The sequence below is a fragment of the Cnephaeus nilssonii genome, assembly GCF_951640355.1.
Source record: "Cnephaeus nilssonii genome assembly, chromosome: 2".
Classification (NCBI taxonomy): Eukaryota; Metazoa; Chordata; class Mammalia; order Chiroptera; family Vespertilionidae; genus Cnephaeus; species Cnephaeus nilssonii.
The window spans coordinates 84,075,396-84,098,642 of record NC_137073.1 but is presented as its reverse complement, the minus strand read 5'-3'; the positions used below and the strand labels follow the sequence as shown (position 1 = coordinate 84,098,642).

At 36.3% G+C, this 23,247-nt stretch overlaps 1 protein-coding gene across 1 annotated transcript in view; it reads left to right on the top strand.

Moving 5' to 3' along the window:
• NDUFAF2 (NADH:ubiquinone oxidoreductase complex assembly factor 2) overlaps positions 1-23,247 on the top strand; it is a 117,107-nt gene that overhangs the window by 80,549 nt on the left and 13,311 nt on the right. Inside the window, exons 2-3 of the mRNA XM_079794264.1 lie at positions 6,197-6,286; positions 14,767-14,807. Of these exons, the coding sequence (XP_079650390.1) occupies positions 6,197-6,286; positions 14,767-14,807 (131 nt within the window). The remainder of the gene's footprint in view (positions 1-6,196; positions 6,287-14,766; positions 14,808-23,247) is intronic.

The following is a 23,247-nucleotide window of genomic DNA, read 5'->3' as shown; positions in this document are numbered from 1 at the left end:
TCCCCAGTAGGGGGTGTGCAAGAGGCAGCTGGTCGATGTTTCTCTCTCATCAATGTTTCTAACTCTCTATCCCTCTCTCTTCCTCTCTGTAAAGAATCAATAAAATAAAAAAATTTACAATGCTTCAGAATAACAAGGTTTGAAGTCCCCATATCTGTTATATGTAGTGTGGTTCTTGGCTTTCAGTAGCCCTCACTTTCTTATATTATGCATTGACACTTCTAAGCCTCCTTTTACATGCAAAATTCCGTCTTCTGTACATCACCAAACTGATTTAGAATTATCACTTGGTTGCACTAATTGCTGCCACTAGGATAAAGGGCCAGACATCAATCAGACAGAAACGGTCATACCTTGACCATACTACCCACTTCACCTTTCCTCTAAGCCAGGGGCTCCTCCTGTCAGCCATCAAAGGCCAGAATCTTGCTTATTTATAAGAGAATGGCTATCTCAGGGATGTATCACCTCACTTGACCCAACCTGTCTTTCCAACCCAAAGTCACCTCCAATTTCATTCATCTTTCCCACAAGTGGGAACTATTGGTCTTGAAGTAGACAGCTGGTTGAAACCCTCACCAAGGGTTTTTGGGTCACAACCAATATAGGCTTCCACCTTTGATTTGGTACTGGTGGAAGAAAATCCCTCCTCTACTGTGATAGATGTCTTGTGAGTTCTGAAGCTCCAAACTTCAAAGATTAAAGGCTGCCCAAATATCTGTGCTTTCCTGCATGGATGGATTAGGGAAGGAGCCTGGACCCTGGGGAAGAAATAGTTGATTTTTAATCTTCTGGGAAATGGCAGTTCCTTTTCCTTTTAGCTTGGCCCTTTTATTTTCTAACTGAAATGTGTTTACAGATGTAGCATTTGTAGATGTCTAAAATCTGGCAGCATAGCATAATGGCTAAGTGTCTAGGGTAAGGGGATAGAAGGCCTGTGTTCAAATCCTGTTTCCTTTTGTTTTATGTGTGACTTAAAGTAAATGTCAAGTTCTCTTAAGTCTCAGTCTCTTTATTTATAAAGTGAAGTAATAATAGTACCTCATAGAATTATCAAGTTTAAATAAAATTACCCATTCAAAGTTAAAACTTAGTCTAATATCTGGCATAATTTATGAACATGCCATAAATTTTAGCTTTTTTCCCCCTTCTGGTCACCCTGGAATTCTAGGACCTCTGCCCTCTTCTTTCAAACCTTACACAAAGTTGTTGTACATAACACAGGATTTTATAAAAATGAAGGGTAAACATAATCCAAGCAAGACTTTGATATTCATATCTGATTACAAAGAGTATATTCAGCCATTTCCCATCCACAGGAATTTCTTACTGCTGTTTTGGTTTTTATGCTCTGTATCATCATGTGTGTGGCTGGGCCTGTCTGTATAGGACCAGTGTGGTTTCCGAAGTGCGGTCTGCATGATGACTTCATGGGCTACAAAGACAACCTCTTAAATCTTTAAGATATGTCTATTTCATGTGTGTCTAACACAAAATACAACTAGTATATTCAGTAAGTGATTCATGGATATTTTTTAGGGTAAGGTAAAAGTGACTATTGAAGAAAAAAAACAAGCTAAATTAAAGAAAAATATTAAGGATAGAATGCTAAACTAATTGACAAAAAATTGCTAAGCTGGTACTTCAGTGACTGAAGTTTAGAACTCTCTACTTTAGATTCTCTTTCCCATATCTGTGTTCAGCGTTCCAAAACTCTATCCTGGAAGCCCAATAAAACAGATGAAATCTTTTTTTTTTAATCTTTATTGTTGAAAGTATTACAGATGTTCCTTTTTTTCCCCCCGATTGACCCCCACCACCCTACTCCCACCTGTCCCTAGGCCTTCAGCAAACAGATGAAATCTTTTACCTAAACCTGTCATCTACCCAATACTCAGGATCACTCCTTATGGGTTCCAGATTTTTTTAAACAAAGGAATAGGAACTCTCTTATCCTAGGACAATTAGCTCAGTGACAGCTAGCTTTAAAATTTTTTAAATTTTGGAAATAATATTGTTTCTTATATTATAATTTTTAAATACATGTATCTTGAATCATTATACTCTACCTGAATTCAAACTTTTATTTTGTCTGTCTTAAGTAAGTCTAATATTGTTTAATATTAAGTTAAACAACTATATATTGTTTTACTTAATATTATTGAGTTCACCACTCTCAGTTATTTGTTCTTTTCTTAAAAAATGTTTTTATTGATTTGAGAAAAAAAAGAAGGGAAAAGAAAGAGAGAGAGAGAAACATCAGTGTAAGAGAGAGAGGAAAGGAGAGAGAGAGATTTGTTGTTTCAATTTGTTGTTTCACTTATTTATGCATTCATTGGTTAACTCTTTTTTTTTTAATATATTTTATTGATTTATCACAGTGAGGAAGAGAGAGGGACAGAGAGTTAGAAACATCGATGAGAGAGAAACATCGACCAGCTGCCTCCTGCACACCCCCCACGGGGGTTGTGCCAGCAACCAAGGTACATGCCCTTGACCGGAATCGAACCTGGGACCTTTCAATCTGCAGGCCGATGCTCTATCCACTGAGCCAAACCGGTTTCGGCTCATTGGTTAACTCTTTTATGTGCCCTGACCAGGAATTGAACCCACAACCCTAGTACTTAGAGACGAAGCTCCAACCAACTGAGCCACCTGGGTAGGGTTAAATTAATTTTGTAAAATCATTTTTTAAACTGATGAGAGAGAGAGAGAGACATCAATCTGTTGCCTCCCACATGGTCCCTAATCAGGGATTGAACTCGCCACCTTTTAGTGTACAGGACAGTGCTCCAACCAGCCAAGCCACAACAGCCAGGGATTCTGTGCTTCCTGTATTTGTATGTCTATTTACTTCCCAGGTGAAAGAAGTTTTCTGTTATTATTTCTTCAAATAGGTTTTCAATATCTTGCTGTCTTCTTCTTCTGGCACCCCCATGATACAAATGTTGGTACACTTGAAGTTTTCCCAGAGGCTCCTTACTCTGTCCTCATTTTTAAAATTCTTTTTTCTTTTTGCTGTTTTGATAGGGTGTTTTTCTTCCTTATATTCTAAATCACTCTTTTGATTCTCTGCTTCATCTTCTCTAATGAGTTATCCCTGTAATGTGTTCTTCATTTCAGTTAATGTATTCTTCATTTCTGACTGGTTCTTTTTTATGGTTTCCATGTCATTTTTAAGCTGTTGAAGTTCTCTTAAGTTCATCTACTCTTCCCCTAAGTTCTTTCAGAATTTTTATAACCAGTGTTTTGAACTCTGCATCTAGTAGATTGCTTATATCCATTTTGTTTAGTTCTTTTTCAGGAGTTTTGTTCTGTTCTTTCATTTGGGACATGTTTGTCTCCTCATTTTGGTGGCCTCCCTGTGTTTGTGTGTATTTGGTAGAGCTACTATGTCTCCCAAGCTTGGTGGAGTGGCCTTAATGTAGTGGGTGTCCTTTAGAGTCCAATGGCATAGCCTCCCCTTTCAACTGAGTTGGACACTCTAGGTGTGCCTCTATATACACCCTCTATTGTAGTTGAGCCTTGATTGTTGTTGGCAGGTCAATGGAAGAAATTTACCCCTAGAGCGATTGTCTGTGACCACTATGGAGTATCAGCTGTGCAAGGGTTGACCCCATGGAGCGGGACTTGCTTCATTGGGGCTCTGGTAACTGCTGAGTCCACCCCTTTAATGTGTCGCTTGTGGAAGTGGTTGAATGGTTCTTCTCCTTCTCACTGAAGCTGTCCACTGGGTGCACTGACTCTGGGGCCTCCCAGGAGATGCAGGCCAAGGTCAGCTACTGCCTGGGGCCACCTAGCATAAGCTATAAAGAGATCTGCAGGTGGCTGCTGCTTGTGTTGGGCTTGGAAGTGCCCAAGAGAGGCCAAGCTGTGAACCAATGCCAGTTGCCATTAGTGCTGTACCTGGGGCCACCTAGCAAGAGGTATGGGGCATGCTGAGGCCAGCTGCTGCTTGTTTGAGAGATTTTAGGAAAGTCTGAAGCATGAGCCAAGACAGATCATTCCTATGGAAAAACACTGGAAATAGCTTGGGTGGGGCCACAAGTTGGTGCGATAGTCTCAGGGAATCACCAGAGTGGGGCAAACAGTGACTTTGGGGGTAATACTCAGAAAAGGAACAATGGTCTCTGCCAGCACATCTGTTTTGGAGAAAACTGCCCCAACCCTCACCCTGATGACAAGACATTTCAGTTCCTCCTTGTATGTCCCTGGTACCTTTTGAGTTGCTGCCCCAGCACTGAAACTCTGAGTGAGTCTAAGTAAATAAGTATGTGGGTTCTTTAAGAAGAACTGCCTGGGACTCCAGAAGCCCTCCGTCTCAGCCACAATCCCTGCTGATTTTTACAGCCAGAAGTTGTGGGAACTTTTCTTGCCAACACTGGAACCCTGGGCTGGTGGGCCTAGTGTGGGGCTGGGACTCCTCAGGTAGAACTCCTCAGAAGGGGCCTCCACACCTGAGATATCCCTCCTAATTTTTATCCACCACACATGGGTGTAGGACTAGCCCATTCCACCATCTCCAACCCTCCTACCAGTCTCTATATGTGGCTTCTTCTTTATATTCTTAAGTTGTGGGATGTCCACGTAAGTGGTTCTGAAAAATGGTTGTTCTGTAGGTTAGTTGTATTTTTGATATGGTTGTGGGAAGATGCAAATAACACATTTACCTCCACCACCATCTTGACCTGAAGCCTTAAGTTAATTTTCAAATGTATATTAGATCCTAAAATTTTGACACTTGAGCAGGTACTTAAATTTGCGCTGTTTATTGGAATTTTTTTCTGTGATAAGTAGAATTGTCTTTACAACTATTTTATGAAAGCATGTTAGTATGAGTAAATGTACAGTTTGTGCATAATTTCTTACTCTGTGGGAGGCATAAATTTCATTCCCAATTAATGAAAACTATACAAGTAGGATTGATCCAAAGAATGGAGTAGTTCTAAAATAATTTGTTTTTGGGGGGAATAATCTTATATCTTATTATAAAGAGTTTATTTAACAAACTAAGGGCTTTATTGTATATTTTTACAAGATGTGTACATCATTTTTAAAACATCTTTGATGTCATCTATTTGTGAAAAAAAGTTTTCTTCAGCGATTATCAAGGAATTAGTTAAACAAACACATGAATTAATCTTTTTCTTTCTACATACACACAAATAGGTATGGCTTCTGATTTTTAAAAATCTTAGGAAACCTTAAATGAAGTGTATAGACCCATGGACAGGAATTAAAAGTTAATTTTTGTGTTAATCTAAATGTCTATATAGATATATTTGTAATATATATGCATTTAGTGGTGCTATTGGGAATGGTAGACCCTTCTCCCCTGTGCTAAATTTTATTGATGTACATTCAAAAGCTTAAAGAACATACTTCAGAAGCCTATTTGTCAATATTTTGTATTTTTTACAAGAGTGTTTCTTTCTACACTTGCTGTTGCTAAGATGACATACATCCTGGTATTTAGATAAGGACTATATGAAGAAACCGGTATCTTGGCTCTTTCAACATTTTGAAAATTGTCATGTAAACATATTTTAGTATGTGCTAAATTTATGGTAACTCTGGTTACTATAATGTTTATGTATGTGGATATAAATAGCATTTTAGTAAAAATATGTGTACATATATTGAGCCTCTGCTCTGAGAATAGTACTGCTGTCATTTTTATAGACCTTTTACCCTGACCTTTGTTCCTACAACCTAAGGGCCACAGAGTCCAACCCATCCCTGGCTTCCTTCGTTTGCCAATGTATTATGGGGATAGGGTGGCAGCAGAGTTTTGTGGTTGGTTAAAACTTACTAGGGGCCCTAAATATCAATTCCCTTGGGCAGTAGCAGCTCTAATATATTTATTCTTGTAGAGTTTAAGGGAATGGAACACCGTCAATTATTAAAATATTTTTATTGTCCATTAGTGCCCTACAGATTAATTGGTTGCTTTTTTTTCTGTACACAGTAAGTATCTATATATATTTCACCAAAATTAATTTTACATCTTACGGTAGGAAATTAAAGTTTTTGCAGTCAGATAGAAATTGCCTAATTTTAAATGGAATCTATTCTTTTTCCTGTTAATTCTTTTATCATATGAGAAGGCATACAGTATCAAAGAGACAGTATTACTTATTATAACTACTGTATCATGAGTTCATTTAAAAATGTAACAATCACTTTTGTCTTATAGGACAAATTATTCGAGAGAAAAGAATTATAGAAGCAGTAAATAAAAACGAAGTAGACTATGAAGTAGGGAATATCCCAACAGAATGGGAAGGTAAGTTTCTGCTTTTAGTGATATCTTCTGGAAGGCAAATTGTTTAAATACACACAAATTAAATAAGAGAACATATAATTACATGTTCTGTTTTTGCAAAAACTCTTACAATCTAAATCCATAAAACTTTTTTAAAACATTTCATTTCTTTGAAAATTGTGGAGGTGCCACATTTTTGTAAGGGAGCACGATAAGGAAATAATAAGGGAACGTTTGTATCATGGAAAGAACTGTTAAACGTTATCAGAGCTGGGATTAGTGCGAGTGAAGCTCCAAAGATAAAAATTGAAGGTGGCGCTCACTTTCATGTGCTGACACTACATTTGCCTAACCCCAGGGGTTGAATCCTATTTCTGGCACTCACTACCCACATGAACTTGGGAAAGTAACTCAAACTTCCCAGCCTTACCTTTCACTTTATAAATTGTGGATAACATGCTGTAGGTAGCATTTGAAGTATTTGTTCAATTTACCATGACCATGTTAGCTGACTTCCTTTTCAGATAAGGATGGACACTCGTTCCCTATTAAACATTGGAATTAAGGTAAAAGATCAAAGAGAGATAAAAGAGTAGGAGCAGTCTCTCAGTATGGCTGGAACAGTAACATTTGAACTCGTAGCTTTTGGGTGGCCATCTTCAATCCACTATTTAAGCTTCGTTGCAGAAAAAGCTCATCTATTTAGAAGAAAATAGAAACCAGTCTTCCAAGAGAAATATATAGCGAGACACAGACTATTTCCTAGGTTTCCAGCAGCTTTCCAGTTCCCAGTTTCATTTCTTTCTGAATGAAGTTCAGCTGCAAGTCTACCTTTGAGCTCTAAGTAGCACCCAACACCCTTGTTATAAATTTTCCCTTTTTCCTTACCAGTTCTTAGCCTAGTGCCTGGCACATAGGGAGGCACACAGTAAGTGCTCGGTAAATATATATTGACTATATGAAATCTAGCTTGAGTTGGCTTTTCTTTAGCAACTAAAGGAACTTTTTCTGAAATACTAATACCTAATTTAAATATTACTTAACAGTTATCAAGTGTTTACGTATATACCTGGTATTGTGCCATTACTTTTAAAAATTGTGATATAGTTTAATCATCATAACAATCCTGAGGTAGACACTGTAATTATACTCATGTAATAGGGAATCTAAGATCAAGAAAAATTAGATAAATCGCCTAGGTCCTACAGCTACACACTCTAAGCAGTAGAACCATTGCTTCCTGGTGGTGTAGCATGATACCTAATATATGGTAGTTATAGGTATTAAGTTACTTTTATGCCAGCATGTGAGTGTAAATATTTCCCTGGAAATATATTTTTCCATTTCTTCTTATTAGCTATGAAAATACTAGAACTATGAAAAAGACCATTAAAATGGGTAGATACCATAGACTTTTTGAAGAAATACTGCATATAAACTGGCAACTTCTAGGAGGAGTAAATTGAGCTTTCTTATATTAACAGACTTTCCAATGTTGTAAGCTACATTTGCAATTCTCAAATAATGCTTGTGCCTTCTTATAATGAGCCTATTTTTCATTTTCCCCAATAATAGTATAGAATTAAAATGTGTATAGAAATAAATTAAGTTATAAATAAACAAATAGGTAATGACATTTTTTTAGCCTTTGCAACTTTCAGAGAATTAGAATAAGCTCTAATGCTTTTTATGGCTCTGTCCTAATCTAGTAATTCAACATAACTGTCCCGTAGGGCATACCCTAAAAACAAATGTATCACCCACACACTGAAACTAAAATTATTTCTGTAGTGTTATATATCAATTAAATGTAAAAAATAAGAAGTTCATACCATGAAAAAAGTAAATTGAAGTCTAAGTAAATGCACAAAACACTATATACAGGAAAGGAAAGAGAGAAAGATCTTTTAAAGTAAATAGTATCAACACCAAATGAATCTAAAGTACTTTTAGGTCCAGATGAATATTTGTCAATTACTAGTAGCAACGTACAGGTACCTACAAGCTGCATTTACTGCCACAATAATGTATTAGACAATGTGCCCTTTTCATTTATCTAGTAAATATCTATTGAGGGCCTATACATTCATGGACTTTCCATTCTGGAGTGGGAGAGTGGGAGGGAGAAGACAATAAACTAGACAAATAACTATATAGTATGTTAAAGAAAATAAAGCAGGGAAAAGGAATAGAGAGTGTTGGAGAAGGCTTTGCAATTTTAAGAAAAGGATTTGCTGAGATGACTTGAATAAAGGCAGAAGAGGAGTTGGCCACGCAGATAAACAGCAGAGGAGCATTCCTGGAGAGCAAATGCACAAGCCCTGAGGCAGGAGCATGCTTGGGTGTTTAAGGAACATCAAGGAAGCAGAGTGACTGGAATAGAGCCAGAAGGAAAGTAATAGATAAGGTTAAGAAAGTAACAGGATGCCCAATCACGTAGGGTGTTATAGGCCAGTTTGAAAAGAGTAGTCAGATGCTCTGAGTTATATTTAACAGGATCAATCTGGCTGCTGCATAGCAAAGAAACTAAGGGGGTCGGAGGCAAAACATGAAGACAGAAAGCTCTTGTGATAATTTGGGCAAGGGATAATTGTGATTTGCACCAGAGTAAGAGTGGACATTGAAAGAAGTAGGTGCATTCTGTAGCTATTGTAAAGTAGAGCTGATGGGATTAGCTGACAGATTGGATGTGGAATGTGAAAGAGAAAAGTCAGCGATGATCTTAAGCTTTTCAGCCTTACCTGGGAAAATGAAGTTGTTGACTGAGAGAGGCAAGACTGTGGGAGGAGCAAATTTGGGGGAAATGGGATCAATTTTGGAAATGTTAATTTTTAAAAAAATATATTTTATTGATTTTTTACAGAGAGGAAGGGAGAGGGATAGAGAGTTAGAAACATCCATCAGCTGCTTCCTGCACACCCCCTACTGGGGATGTGCCCGCAACCAAGGTACATGCCCTTGACCGGAATCGAACCTGGGACCTTTCAGTCGGCAGGCCAACGCTCTATCCACTGAACCAAACCGGTTTTGGCGGAAATGTTAATTTTGATATGCCTATTATACATATAAGTAGAGATAGTGAGTTGTATATAAGCCAAGAATTTATTGGAAAAGTTTGGGTTGCAGATAAAATTTGGGAGTTGACAGCAAATAAATGATAATTAAAGCCAGGAGACTGAATGAGATCACAAAGGGAATGAGTGTAAATAGAAAATGAGAAGTTGAAAGACTGCGCCACCCCCCTCTCCCCGCCACCCCTCCACCCTCCCACCCCCTCCCACCCCCGCCTCGGCTACTCCCAAGGTTAAGAGACAAGACAAAAAAAGAACAGCCAGAAAAAAAGTAGGAGAAAAAAAAGAAAAGTGTCATGTGCTAGAAGACAAATGTCAAGGAGAAAGAAGTGATCAACTATGTCAAATGAGGACTGAGGACTGAGCTTCTTAGGCCTGTGGATTTATAGTTCCCATCAAATTTAGGTAAAAAAATGCCATCATTTCTTCAAAATATTTTCTGTGTCCTTTTCTGTCCTCTATTTTGATAATTTTAAACTGCTTTAAGTTTTCTCACAGCTCACAGATGTGCTGTTCATTTGTGGAGACTTTTCCTCTTTGGGTTTCATTTTGTATAATTTCTCTTGCTGTATCTTCAAGTCCCTATTTAATCTTTTTTGTTTTTTTTTTATAATGTCAAATTACTATTAATCCATCTGGGGTATTTTTCATTTTAGAGATTGCATTTTTCATCTCCACAATTTTGATATGGATCTGTTTTATATCTTCCAGATCTCTACTTAATATGTTTTACCTTTCCTCTAGCTTTTTTAACATATGGAATGCAATAATAACTTTTAATATTCTTTGCTAATTCCACCACCTGTGTCTGTTTTCAGTTGGTTTTGGTTAGTTGATTCTTTTCTCCTCAATATGGGAAGTATTTTTCTGTTTCTTTATTTGCTCAGAAATTTCTGATTAGATATCAGACATTTCGAAGTTTTGCTTAGTTGGATACTGGATATTTTTGTCCTCATATATATATATATTCTTGAGCTTTATTCTCTGACAGTTAAATTACTGGGAAACAGTTTGATCCTTTCAGTGCTTGTTTTTAAGATTTGTCAGGTAGACTGGAGCAGCATTTAATCTAAGTCTAATTATTCTGAACTGTTGATGCAAGTAATCAATGCCATATTTTCATACTTAGAAATAAGTCATAGGTTCTGCCTTTATTCAAGGGGAAGAGATCGCACAAAGGCATGAATACTATGAGGTGGGGGTTGTGGAGGCAACCTTAAGAGTCTGTTCTTTATACACAGTAACATGAATGACCTTACGAACAACATGGTAAGTAAAATAAGCTAGATGTAAGAGTACATACTGTAAGATTCCACCTATAAGAAATTGTAGATAAGCCCTAACCGGTTTGGCTCAGTGGGTCCCAGGTTCGATTCCGGTCAAGGGCATGTACCTTGGTTGCGGGCACATCCCCAGTAGGGGGTGTGCAGGAGGCAACTGATTAATGTTTCTCTCTCATCGATGTTTATAACTCTCTCTCCCTCTCCCTTCCTCTCTGTAAAAAAATCAATAAAAGATATTTTTTTAAAGAAAGAAATTGTGGATAAGGAAAAACTAATCAATGGTGACAGAAAGTATGTCACTCACTGGGGGCTGTGGGTGGATTAGGGTGCTTACATATAGTCAGACACTAGAGAACTTTTGGGGATGATAGAAATGTTCTGTATACTGATCATGGTGCTGGTCACAAGGTTGTATACATTTGCCAGAACTAATGGTATTGCATATTTAAAATGGTTTCACTGTATTGTATATAAATTATATCTCAATAAAGTTAAGAAAAATAACAGTAATAGCTGTGAGCATCAAAAAATTTGTAACTTAAATATGCCAATTAAATCTAATAATATCCTTAAGATATGCTTAAGGGTCAGTAGTCAGAAAATGACTCATTTTGCCCTACCCAATTTGACTCAGTGAATAGAGCATCAGCCCGAAGACCGAAGGGTCCCGGTTCGATTCCAGTCAAAGGCACACACCTCGGTTGCAGGCTTTATCCCTGGCACAGGTTGGAACCATGTGGAAGGCAACCATTCGATGTGTCTCTCTCAGATCGATGTTCCTCTCTCCCCCCCTCCCAACCTCTTTTCCATGCTCTCTAAAAATCAATGGAAAAATAATCTTGGGTGAGGTTTAACAAAAAAACAAACAGAAAATGACTCATTTCATAATATTTAATTTGAAGAATTTTCACAATTTAAAAACGTAGGTTTTTTATATTTATAGTTCTTTATGATGTGTCAACACTCAGAACTGGCAAAGATCATTTTTTAAAAGGTGAAGCTTTATTATGGTGTCTTTTCCTTAAGTAAAATAAACAACACATATTTCTATAATATCTTTTATATGCAGACTGTTAGTGACCTTTCTATAATTTTAGTTCCGAATGGTCTATTGAATCTGGTGATGAATGTCTCATTTACCTTAACCCCTGTTGGCAATGCTTCTAAAAGTATATTAGCTATTTTCAGTGTCTGTGGAGATTTGTAGAATGTATGCTTCATGAAGTATTTTCCTGTCTGCTTCTTCTAGTCCCTTTTGGTTATTAATGGGAGCTTTAATTCATATGCTCACTTTCATGCTCATTATAGTGAGTTATATTTCAATAAGAATATTAAAGTTCAATGAAAATCTTATGCATACTGATGAGAATGCAAAGGAACATTGATGAAAGAATGCTAGGATCTTAAGGCATAAACTGTCCAGTTGTCTTGCTAAATTCTATTCAAACAATGGTTACATTTTAATGAGGACTGATACAGAACCCACCTTACAGATATAATTACTAATGGTAAAATCATTATATAATTTATAATTGGATACGGGTTCAGTTCCAGATTATTCTGAGGTGAAAAGAAATAAAAAGTAGTGATTTGATACTAATGCTTATTTTTATTCCTTCCTCCTCCTAAATTTTGTCAACCTTCAACAGGACATTTCCTTTTTTGTACATAGTGAATGGGAAACTAGGGATGATTATATAATTGAGGAGTCACATTGAAAATTTCCAGTTGTAAACCTTTCTTGGATGCATAATAAAGAATAGTCATCAACCATCATCTCGAGATATTTCAAGTATCTGGTTATTATAGAATTATAAATATATAAATTTATTTTAGCAATTACTTTTATGTAGATTAAAGATTTTTTTTCCCTTCAGCCATTTGAAATAAAGCCAAAGGAAGCTCTTGTATCTTTTCTTGGAGATTAGTGTCCCATGAGAGTGAATAGTCTAGGTGGAACTTAATACATTATCTGAATTATATTATATTCTTACATTTATGAATGAATTTTATAAACTTATCCAAAACCAGTAAGCTTTAGAAAACACATATCAGACTTTCCTCAACCTATTAATGTACCTTGGAATTAAAAAATATATATTTGGATTCTATTGAAATATTTTTGTTTTTCTAACGGTTAAGAAAAATTGAAAATGTTATTTATAGACAAATTGTTGTTTTTAGTTGTTTTTCTCATGGTGATAGTAACTATGCATTGTGCCATTATACTTTTTGGCATGATCTAATGCCAACAGTGTGTGTTCACAGACTCTAGAATACATGACAATCATTAGCAAAAAGTATAATAGTAAGTAATATGAAAGTGTTTTGCACCAAAATATACAGTTGTTGCTAAAAGAATTATATTTAACTAGAGGCCCGGTGCATGAATTCATGCACCAATGGGGTCCCTGGGCCTGGCCTGCAGGATTGGGCCAAAACCGGCTCTCCAACATCCCCCAAGGGGTCCCGGATTGCGAGAGGGCGCAGGCCAGGCCAAGGGACCCCACCGGTGCATAATAGGGGCCAGGGAGGGATGCGAGAGGTTGGCCAGCCGGGAAGGGACCATGGGAGGGCTCCAGGGTGTGTCCGGCCCATCTCACTCAGTCCCAATCAGCTGGACCCCAGCAGCAAGCTAACCTGGTTGGAGCGTCTGCCCCTGGTGGTCAGTGCATGTCATAGCGACTGGTCGACAGGTCAACTGTCTGCCCCCTGGTGGTCAGTGCATGTTATAGTGAGTGGTTGAGCAGCCTTAGCATATCATTAGCATATTACGCTTTGATTGGTTGAACGGACGACCGGACACTTAGCATATGAAGCTTTTATTATATAGGATATTATATAGGATGATAGCACTAGCATAGGGGTTGACAATTGTTTTCACTTAAGTGCCAGATAGTAATTATTTTAGGCTTTGTGGGCCATGCGGTTTGTTACAACTACTCAACTTTGCTGTTGTAGCACAAAAATAGCCATAGACAACATGTAAACAAGTGTGGCTGTGTTCCAATAAAACCTTTTTTAAAATAGATATATTTTTTATTCATTTCAGAGAGGGAAAGAGATATAAACATCAATGATGAAAGAGAATCATCGGCTACCTCCTGCGTGCCCCCCACTGGGGATCGAGCCTGCAACCCAGGCATGTGCCCTGACTGGGAATGGACCTGTGACCTCTTGGTTCATAGGTCAACACTCAACCACTGAACCACGCTGGCAGGGCAAAACCTTTTTTTATGGATACTGAATTTGAGTTCTATGTAATTTTCATGTGTCATGAAATATTGTTCTTCATTAGCTATATATGGCTTGCAAGCTATAGTTTGCCAACCCTTGCCCTACCAGTTGATTTTTCTGAATTAAGTTTTTAATCTAGATTAAAATTGAAGATTTATTGCTTAACACATTAAGTGCCCAGTCAGTCACTGGTGACTGACACTATACTTTCCATCCGGAAGACAAAACAGGCTGGGCACTTAACGTGTTAAAAAGAGTTATACATCTCATGTTGAATTATTTTAAAAGAAGCCTCTTTTATAGAAAAAAAAAAAAGCCTATAAGTATAGTTAAGTCAATTTTATTTTGACTTCAAAGAGGCAGTTGAAAAATTTCATAAACCACTTCTTTCCTTGATTGCACAGAGGAATCTTACTGCTTAACCTGGATTTTCTAATACAGGTTAAAATTCCATTAAGACCATTTTTTAGTGTAAGTATTCATTCAACAGCTGTATTAAATACCAACTCTTTCACCATAGCTGGTTTGGTTCAGTGGATAGAGCGTCAGCCTGCGGACCAAAGGGTTCTGGGTTCGATTCTGGTCAAGGGCACGTATGTCGTACTTACACTAATTTGAATTCAGATGATTGTATGATGTTAGATATGAAAATGTCCCCTGTTTACCCTCCCAACTGTTGCATTTTTTTCATGACACAAATCACCTTCTGATATAATATGTTTGTGTTTCTTTTCTAAACTCCCTTCACTAGTACATACACTACGGAGAGAGGGAATTTATGTTTGGTTCCCTGTTGTATTTCCAGTGCCTAAAACAATATATAACAGTTTCTCAATATTTGGGTTATGCATGAATGAATAAAATGTTTGTGCAAGTTACAGGAAACTTACATTAAAATTTTTTTTTCTAGCTTGGATTAGAAAAACAAGAAAAACTCCACCTACAATGGAGGTAAGAATACATAAGGATAATATTCAAATAGCATGTGTTTATAATGCTGTGTTTCTCAATTGGGAATTTTTACTCCTAGGGATACATGAAGCCTCAGAATAAACATGATGCATCTTGCCAAAGTGTTCATTTTACTCCATAGAAAATAATTTAAAACATTTTTATAATAAAATAAATGTACAATTATGGAATATAACAAAATTAGTATAAAAATTTAAATGAAATAAAATTTAAAACAAAATGAAAACACTTTTTAGAAACTTTGGACTTATAGCAGCTTGGGTCAGGACATTTCCTCTGGCCCCTGAGAGTTCTCTGTTCTGATACAGATCCTTTGGGGGGAAAGTTTGGGAAACACTAAATATCTTGGGCCTATCCAAATCATGTTCTGCTTATTTGCCCTTATTTTATATAAAACTTAAAATTTCATGATTTTGTATAACTTTAATTCTATCAAGTATCCAAAGAAACTTTGAAATATTCAATAAGATTATAACATGTAGCACTTAGTAATTACTAGTTGAGTTGTCTTTTTATTTAAGACTTTAAAACAGCGGTCGCCAACCGGTGGTCCGTGGACCACTGGTGGTCCGTGAGGTCTGAAAGGTTGGTGACCACTCCTTTAAAAACATAGTTTTGGTAGTATGCAGAATAAAAAGCATAGCAATGCTGTGGCACATGTGTTTGTAAAACATGTTCATTTTATAATTTTTATTTTAAAACAATAGCATAAAGTGTTATAAAATATTTTGTAAGAAATAAATGTATTTCATAACAGGAAAATTTCCAAATTCACTAGTGTACTGCCTATTCCTTTTCTCCTACTACTTAGGACTTCCCTCCTCTTTTATTTCCCCTATTCCCTCACTACTACAAACCTTATGACAATGTAAGTTAGCTCCAACACTCAGGCCCCACTTTTGGGAGGTGTGGTATTCCAGGGAAGAACTCATAATGACCCATAAGTTGGAATACCTATCTTTACTTGCTCCATTCCTCCTACACTGACCACATCATTGTTTGTCTGGCCAAGGTCTGAGTGATCACATCTCTAGCTTTGTATGTTGCTCCCACCTTGCCCTGTTCTACTCTTCGTCGACCCTTCTTTCTGATATCAGTGGAGCTTGGAATAAAAAGGGGAAAAAGTCAATCTGATCCAAGATTAGAAGTATCACCAGTGGTTTACATTGGTAGGGTGGATCCAGGAGCCCTTTGATTCACCTTCTCTTGGTCATAAGAGTTACTGTTCTTAGAGCAAAGGCGTTTCTTCTATCATCAGAACTTTGAAAGCCTTCTTTTATGGAAACATTGATATGAAAAGTGAGTAGATGGAGCCTACTGCAATAATCTGATTGAGTCTCAATGTGCCCCTTAGGGCAGGGAAGCCAAGCCATCCAGCTGCCATCAGGCCTGCCTGCAGTATCTGCTGGGTTAGGTGAATTCCTACCTGCAGCGGCTCCACAGGGGCTGTGCCCTAGGCTTCAAGGCCCATCTCAGCAGCCCTCCTGCTTGTAGTGGAAGAATTTATATTAAAAAGCATAAACCTAAATTGAAGAGGCGCAAAACGGCAACAGTGCTTCAGAAGCTGGAAAGCAGATGAACAACTGGTAACAGATTTAGCAAAACTGAGAATAACTCCTCTGGCAGAGGAGAAAGCCCAGAAGTAACCCAATTTAAATTGTAAAACCCCAGAATGCTTAGTAATTGGCAGTGCCAGGAAACTTGGAAAGTGGACTTGAGGCTTATGCTGAAAATCTGTTTAGGAAGCAATTGGATACTAACAAATAAATGTAGAAGAAATAATAGAGTTGAAAAACCAGCATTTAGTAACTGTTATTAATTCAGGGGAAAATCATTAGTGGATACTAAAACCATTGGGTCAAATTGGGGAACAGAAAGTTTACATGGCATCCAGGTAGCCCCCTGAAAATTACTTATTAATTACAATGGGTAAAAAGAGATCTGTACTGGGCAAATCTGGAGGATACCACCTTAACCAAGTCGTCAAAGTTATGCCAGGTAAAGCAGATTTGACATCATATTTGCCTTCTTGTATGATGCACTGAGAATAAGACATTATTCATATAGTGCTTATTAAATTATACAAACAATCTAATCACGAAGAAACAACCAGAAAACCTAAATTGGGACACATTTCATAAAACACCAGACTGGTCATGTCATTGTCATGAACAACAGAGAAAGACTGATGAATATGACAATTAAATATAGTACTTGATCCTGGATTAGGGGAAAAACAACTTTATAAAGGACAGTATTGGGATAATTGGTGAAGTTTGAACATGAACCATATATTAAGAATAGCATCATATCAAAGCTAAATCTGAAGATAAAGAAAAGGATGTTGTTAAATTCCCTTTGTAAAAGTTGGAAACCTAGGCAACTTCTCTACCCAGTTGAAAACTGTAATTTTATTCATGGGAAAGCGAAAACAGAGGAATTAAATGAACGCATACATACTGAACATATCAAGTGAGGTTGAATTATAAATAAGCACATGGAAAATAAACAGAATTCATGTATTATCTCCAAGAAAAACAGAACTTGAGTAGCAAACAAAAAGTAATTCAAGTATACTAGATAACTCCCTTGTTCATAGTGTTTACTCATAATATAAATATTGAATATTGATCTACAACTATATTGAGAGTATTAGGCCACAAGAATAATGGGAAAAGTCTTCATTTTTAATAATGAGAAGTTAATGTACAATGTTTAAAACTGAAAAGTAAAGAATTAATAATGTGAGAATGTTATTTAGATATTACGGAGGGGTCAGTCTGCTTTATAGCTGTCAAACGCATGTGTGGCTTCCTGGTTGATATGTACTATAATCATAGACATTAGCTAAAAGAATATAAAATAGTTTCTTCTGGTGAGAGGGAAATATTATTTTTAATAAAAAGCCTTTTAAAACGATCTGGTCCTACATACTATGTGAGTATATAACTTTGATTTAAAAAAATAATTTTTAAAAACACACAATGTTATAGATGAAGGGTAGGAATGTTTTTCTTTAAAGCGCCAATAGCCTGGCCGGTGTGGCTCAGTGGTTGAGCATCAAGCTAGGAAACAGGTCACGGTTCGATTCATGGTCAGGGCACATGCCCAGGTTGCAGGCTTCATCCCCAGTGGGGAGCATGCAGGAGGCAGCCAGTCAATGGTTCTCTATCATTGATGTTTCTCTCTCTCTCTCTCTCTGAAATCAATAAAAATATATTTTTTAAAAAGGGCCAAATAGTAAATATTTCTGACATTGTGAGACAGTCTTGGTTGCATCTCTTTTAACTCTGCCATTACTAGTGTCAAAACAGTTATAGATAATATGGAAACAAGTATTCAATAGAACTTTATTTACAAAACAGGTGGCAGATAGATCCTAGTTTGCTAGACCCTGCTATTGTTCAGTGGTTTTCAGATTGGGATACCTGTACCACTGGGTACATAAAGGCTTCCTATGCAATATACAGGTATGGATAGACTTTAAAGAATTTATTTCCATATTCTCTCTTTCCATATGTTGTCTTCCCTAAAAATGATCTGCCTAAGAACTTCCTTCTTGTCTTCCAGTTTTCCTTTCTGACTTATTTCATAATCATCTCTCACTTTTCAAAAAGAAAACCTTACTCCTTGTCCATATTAAATCTTACGATAGTGCATTGCCTTGGGGTTTAAAAATCTCCAGGGCACCAAAATGAAGAGACTGTTGGAGAGTGAATCTCTCCCTCAGGAGAGTCCTGTGAGAGCAAAGCAGAGAAAACTTCAATAAAAATTATTGAAGGGACAACACTTTATTTCATCCAGGCAACAAACTCATACAAGGCTCCATACCTTATAGTTTCTCTTTCTAGCTAGCTAGCTAGCTGTCCATTTATCTATGTTAAAATTAAAATTCACAAGTGAGAAAGTTGTCATGGGGACACATAATAAAACATTTATTTGAATTTTAAAAGTTAAGTTAGACTTTCTCTGACACAGTAAGTTAGATTTGGCTGATTGGGTTTGAAAATGAGGACAGGCTTTGCCAATTAAGTTATATGGTTATATTTTCCATAAATTGAATAAGCTAAACTGAGGCTTCATATTTAAAGCATGCATTCAATATGCAATAAACTGGAAAATACATCCTTTGCCATTATTTAAATGTCAACTTAAATGTGTAAGGTAGTAAATAGTTTTCAAAAGTTTTAGGAGATAAGTGTGCAAAAAAATTTAGAAAACTACTGCTACTATTGTTTATGAATATACAAAGATGTAGTGAAAGTATAAAAATACGCCTGAAATACTTAAAATTCTAAAATATCAACGTCATTTAAGGAATTATCATAGTAATATGCATAAGAAACAATCATTGTGGTGGCCCAATGTTTGGCATTCCTTTTTAAAGCCTTGATGCTTTTTTAAATTCATTTGGTTAATTCTTCAGCACCTGGTATGTGCTTAATAACCAACATAATTTCTTTGTAGACTTCTGTTGTACATACCACCCTTCCTAGATATCATAATTGTTAAATTACGTTTAGATTCTATTTTTAAAATCAGTTTTTCCTCTGTGAAACTGAATTAGTTTGTTTCTTTAAGGCTGCAAGGAAAACACATTCACATATTGCCTTCAGAAATTGGATCTTATTGCAAGGTCACACAGGAGCATTATGTCTTCAGTGGTACAGTCATTCTGGAATCTGGTTTCTAATACTAGAAAGGATATATCCTGAACTTGACCAAAGTCCCATTCTTTATTTACCTACTCGCATATTTACAAAGAGGTGGTTGAACGGGTTTATTGCCATGCACAATGAAAGGTCCCTGTTGGCCAGATTTTTATGCCAGTCATTTGACCCCTCTCATGCCTAACCCATTTGTGCCTGCCTTTGACCAGGCAAAGGAACAGGAGGCTTGTCCCCCCTTAGGAGTGCCTGAGGCTCTGCAGTTTAAACCTACCTGCCAGTGTAATTGTGGGGCATTTTTGTGACTCTTTGGCTTGGCCTCTACCATGACTTAACTTGATTTTTTTTTCCTTTATTTTATTAAAACATTAATATAACAACAATTTTAAAAAATCAAAATAATGGGGAGGGTAATGGGGGAATAAGGACACATATGTAACACCTTAATCAATAAAGAAATTTTTAAAAAAATAGAAATAACGAATTACCCCAAATTCTGTGGCTGGCTACATAACTTTTAACATTAACAAGTGAGTTTACCCATGCATACATTGGTACATAACTGTAATTTTGATATACTTATTATTTTGTATTGATTCTGTAGTCCTAACTATCATAATGAATAAAAGCAAACACTTGAAACAATAATGTAACACTTAGAGATGCCTTTCTGTGTGCCTTCTTTGATATTGACCTCTAGCTTTGTAAAAACGAAAATATAAAATTTGTCATGCTTAGAAAACTGTAGTAAGAAATGAAAGTATATCATTTGAGTGTTTTGAGCTCCTCATGCACTTTTAACCATAAGCTAGTGTGCTTCTCTAACTGTAGGTATTTACTTATATATCATGCAAGAAAATTTTATGCCAGTTGGTGCTGTAAATTTTTTTGGTTTTCAAAACATCAATTTTAGGATACTAAAAAGTAGTATCTCAAATTTCAAGCATCCACATGTCTCACTCTAAAAGGATTGCTTCCTGTATAGTCTATGCAAAGCTGAGGTCTGAGTTTGAGCTTAGCACATTTTTCCTTCTCTTTTGACCTTTATCTGACTTTTAAGGAGCAGAACAGAAAAGGTGTTGTTGTTTTTAAGTTGTAATAAATAAAGTCCTATTATTCATTATTTTTAGATATACTTGAATTCAATTCTTCTGAGATTTCATTATAACTTACTAGGTGCATATTTAAAAGTATACAGAATTAGTTCTGAGTAGTTAACCTTCTGAGTCATATATCATCAGTTACTAAGACAAGTCTTATTTCGGTTTTAGAACTGGGCTTATATCCGGAGTGAAAAAGGTTAAGGGAGTTAAAATGAGGTTAGGGTTGTTGTTTTTTAAATTCACTTTTTTTTTTTTCAGTTATCTCAACAAAACAATTTCTTGTGATTTTCTTCTTATTCTTTTTATGCTGGAGAAGTAATGATTTTCCTTATAATTTAAAAATAAAAATAAATAAATTGCTGCTGACCACTTTTATAGATATAATTTGATTTCTTTAAATGGGAGAGTGGGATAATGGTGTTTAGGAAAATTGTATTGATTTCTTTGGTGATGTACCCTCTAGGACACCAAGCCACAGTTGATTGCCTCTGATTTTATTATGTCTTTAGGCATGCCAGATTTTATTCTCAAATGCATATTATGACCATGATAAAACACTGTACTCATTTGCTAACTATATGATGTTGCTATGGTAACAAGGAATTAGGCATTTTTATTTTTTTTTCAGATATTTATGTGTTCATTTCATTCAAATATACTTAATTTCCTTCTCCGATATCACATTCTGGTGTCACTGTGATGCATTTCTTTGCCAGTATTCCAAAACATGAGTAAATGGATATGTCATCCAGAGCAGGGTTTTTCAACTTATGGGATACATTAGTGGATTGTGAAATCAATTTAGTGGGTTATAAGTATTTTTTCTTTTTAATGAAGTAGAAAAAATATGGGATAGAAAATACCAGCATATAAAACCTTACTAAGAGTAAGTATTACTTTCTGAAATTCTTGTTTCAGATACACACTTATAAATATATATGTGTACCAAGTTGTGGTGTAAAATGTATTTCTTACTGTGATGGTTAATTGTTATGTGTCAACTTGGCTAGGCCACACTCTCAAGTATTTGGTCAAAAACAGTAGTCTAGATTTTACTGTAAAGGTGTATTTGGGTGTGTGTTGTTGTTGTTTTTCAGATGAGATTAACATTTAAATCAATAGATTTTGAGTAAACCAGATTACCCTCCATAGTGTAGATAGACATCATCCAATCAGTTGAAGACCTAAGAGAAAAAAGACTGACTTCCTCTGAGGAAGAGGGGATTCTGCCTGCCTGTAGACTGCTTTTGGACTTGAGCTGCAACATCACCTCTAACCTGGGTCTCCAGCCTGTCAGCCTACCAGGAAGATTTGGACTTACCAGTCTCCACAATTATGTGAACCAATTCCTTAAAATCAATCAATCTCTCCCCTCCCCCTATACATTTTCATATACATATATACACACACATGCTCCTACACATACATACATGTATATATGATATTGAGTACCTGTTATGTGCTAGGCATTGTTCTAGGTATCTGGTGAAACTATGCATCTGGCATAATTCACAGGGCTCATAATTCACAGGAACTAAAAGTTAGATACAAGGTATTTGGATATTTTAAAAGTATCTCAAATCCGGTAGGTCTAAAATGAAACTCCTCTTTTCTTCTATTTCCCACCATGGTCAATGACATTATCTGTCATCACTCATCAGAAACTTGGGGATTGTCCTGATCTTGTTCGCTTCCACATACTTGGTGACCAAGACTTCCTTTTGAATATCTTAACAATCTGTCTTTTCTTCTCCATCTTACTCCCATTGCCTTGGGTTCTGCCCTAATGATTTTTCCCTTGCATTTCTGCAGTAGCATTCTAACTGATTTCTCTATTCCAATCTTGCCTGCCTCCAATCCAATTTCTACAGTTGCCAGAGTCATTTTTTTTTAACATGGTATAGACATTTAAATCTTTCTGCTATGGTTGCCAGATTTCTCAAATAAAAATACAGGGAACCTACTTAAATCTAACTTTTAAACAAACAATGAATAATAATAAATGTAAGTGTGCAATATTTAGGACATACTTATACTAAAAAACGATCTGTTGTTTATCTGAAATTCAAATTAAATATTCTACTCTTTTACCTGGAAACGTACTCTTGCTTCAAAGTCAAAATATGTTCCAGGGTTTCATGGGTTCAGGATAAAACCTCCATGTCCTAACATTGCATGTCATATGAACCACTGACAGTGTCCTGAGTTTGCAGTGCTTCTTTACTCTTCCATTCCTGCAAACATGTACTTTATATCTTCCCAGAATGCCCCTGCTCTTCTCAGTTCTTTGGTTAATTTAAGACTCAGGCATCACCTTCTCTAAGAAGTCATTTCTAACCCCCTAGTCCCTACCATGTAGACCATAATAGGAACACAAGCTTTCTTTCTGTTTCTCATATCATTCTTTGCTTAATGTCACAAAATTAATCATATTGTAATTTAATTAATATTTCAGCCTATCTCTCTTCTCGGGATTGTGAATTCCTTAAGGAAAAGGTAAAAATTATGTCTTTTCACTCTGTATCCTTGGCACAATAGTGGGTTCTCAATATATAAATGAACCAATGAATGAGTGAGACAGAAGGCAAGAACCCATGCTCATTAGCCACGTAATTGGCCATTGGTGCTTACCCAGCTCTTCCCCACCTT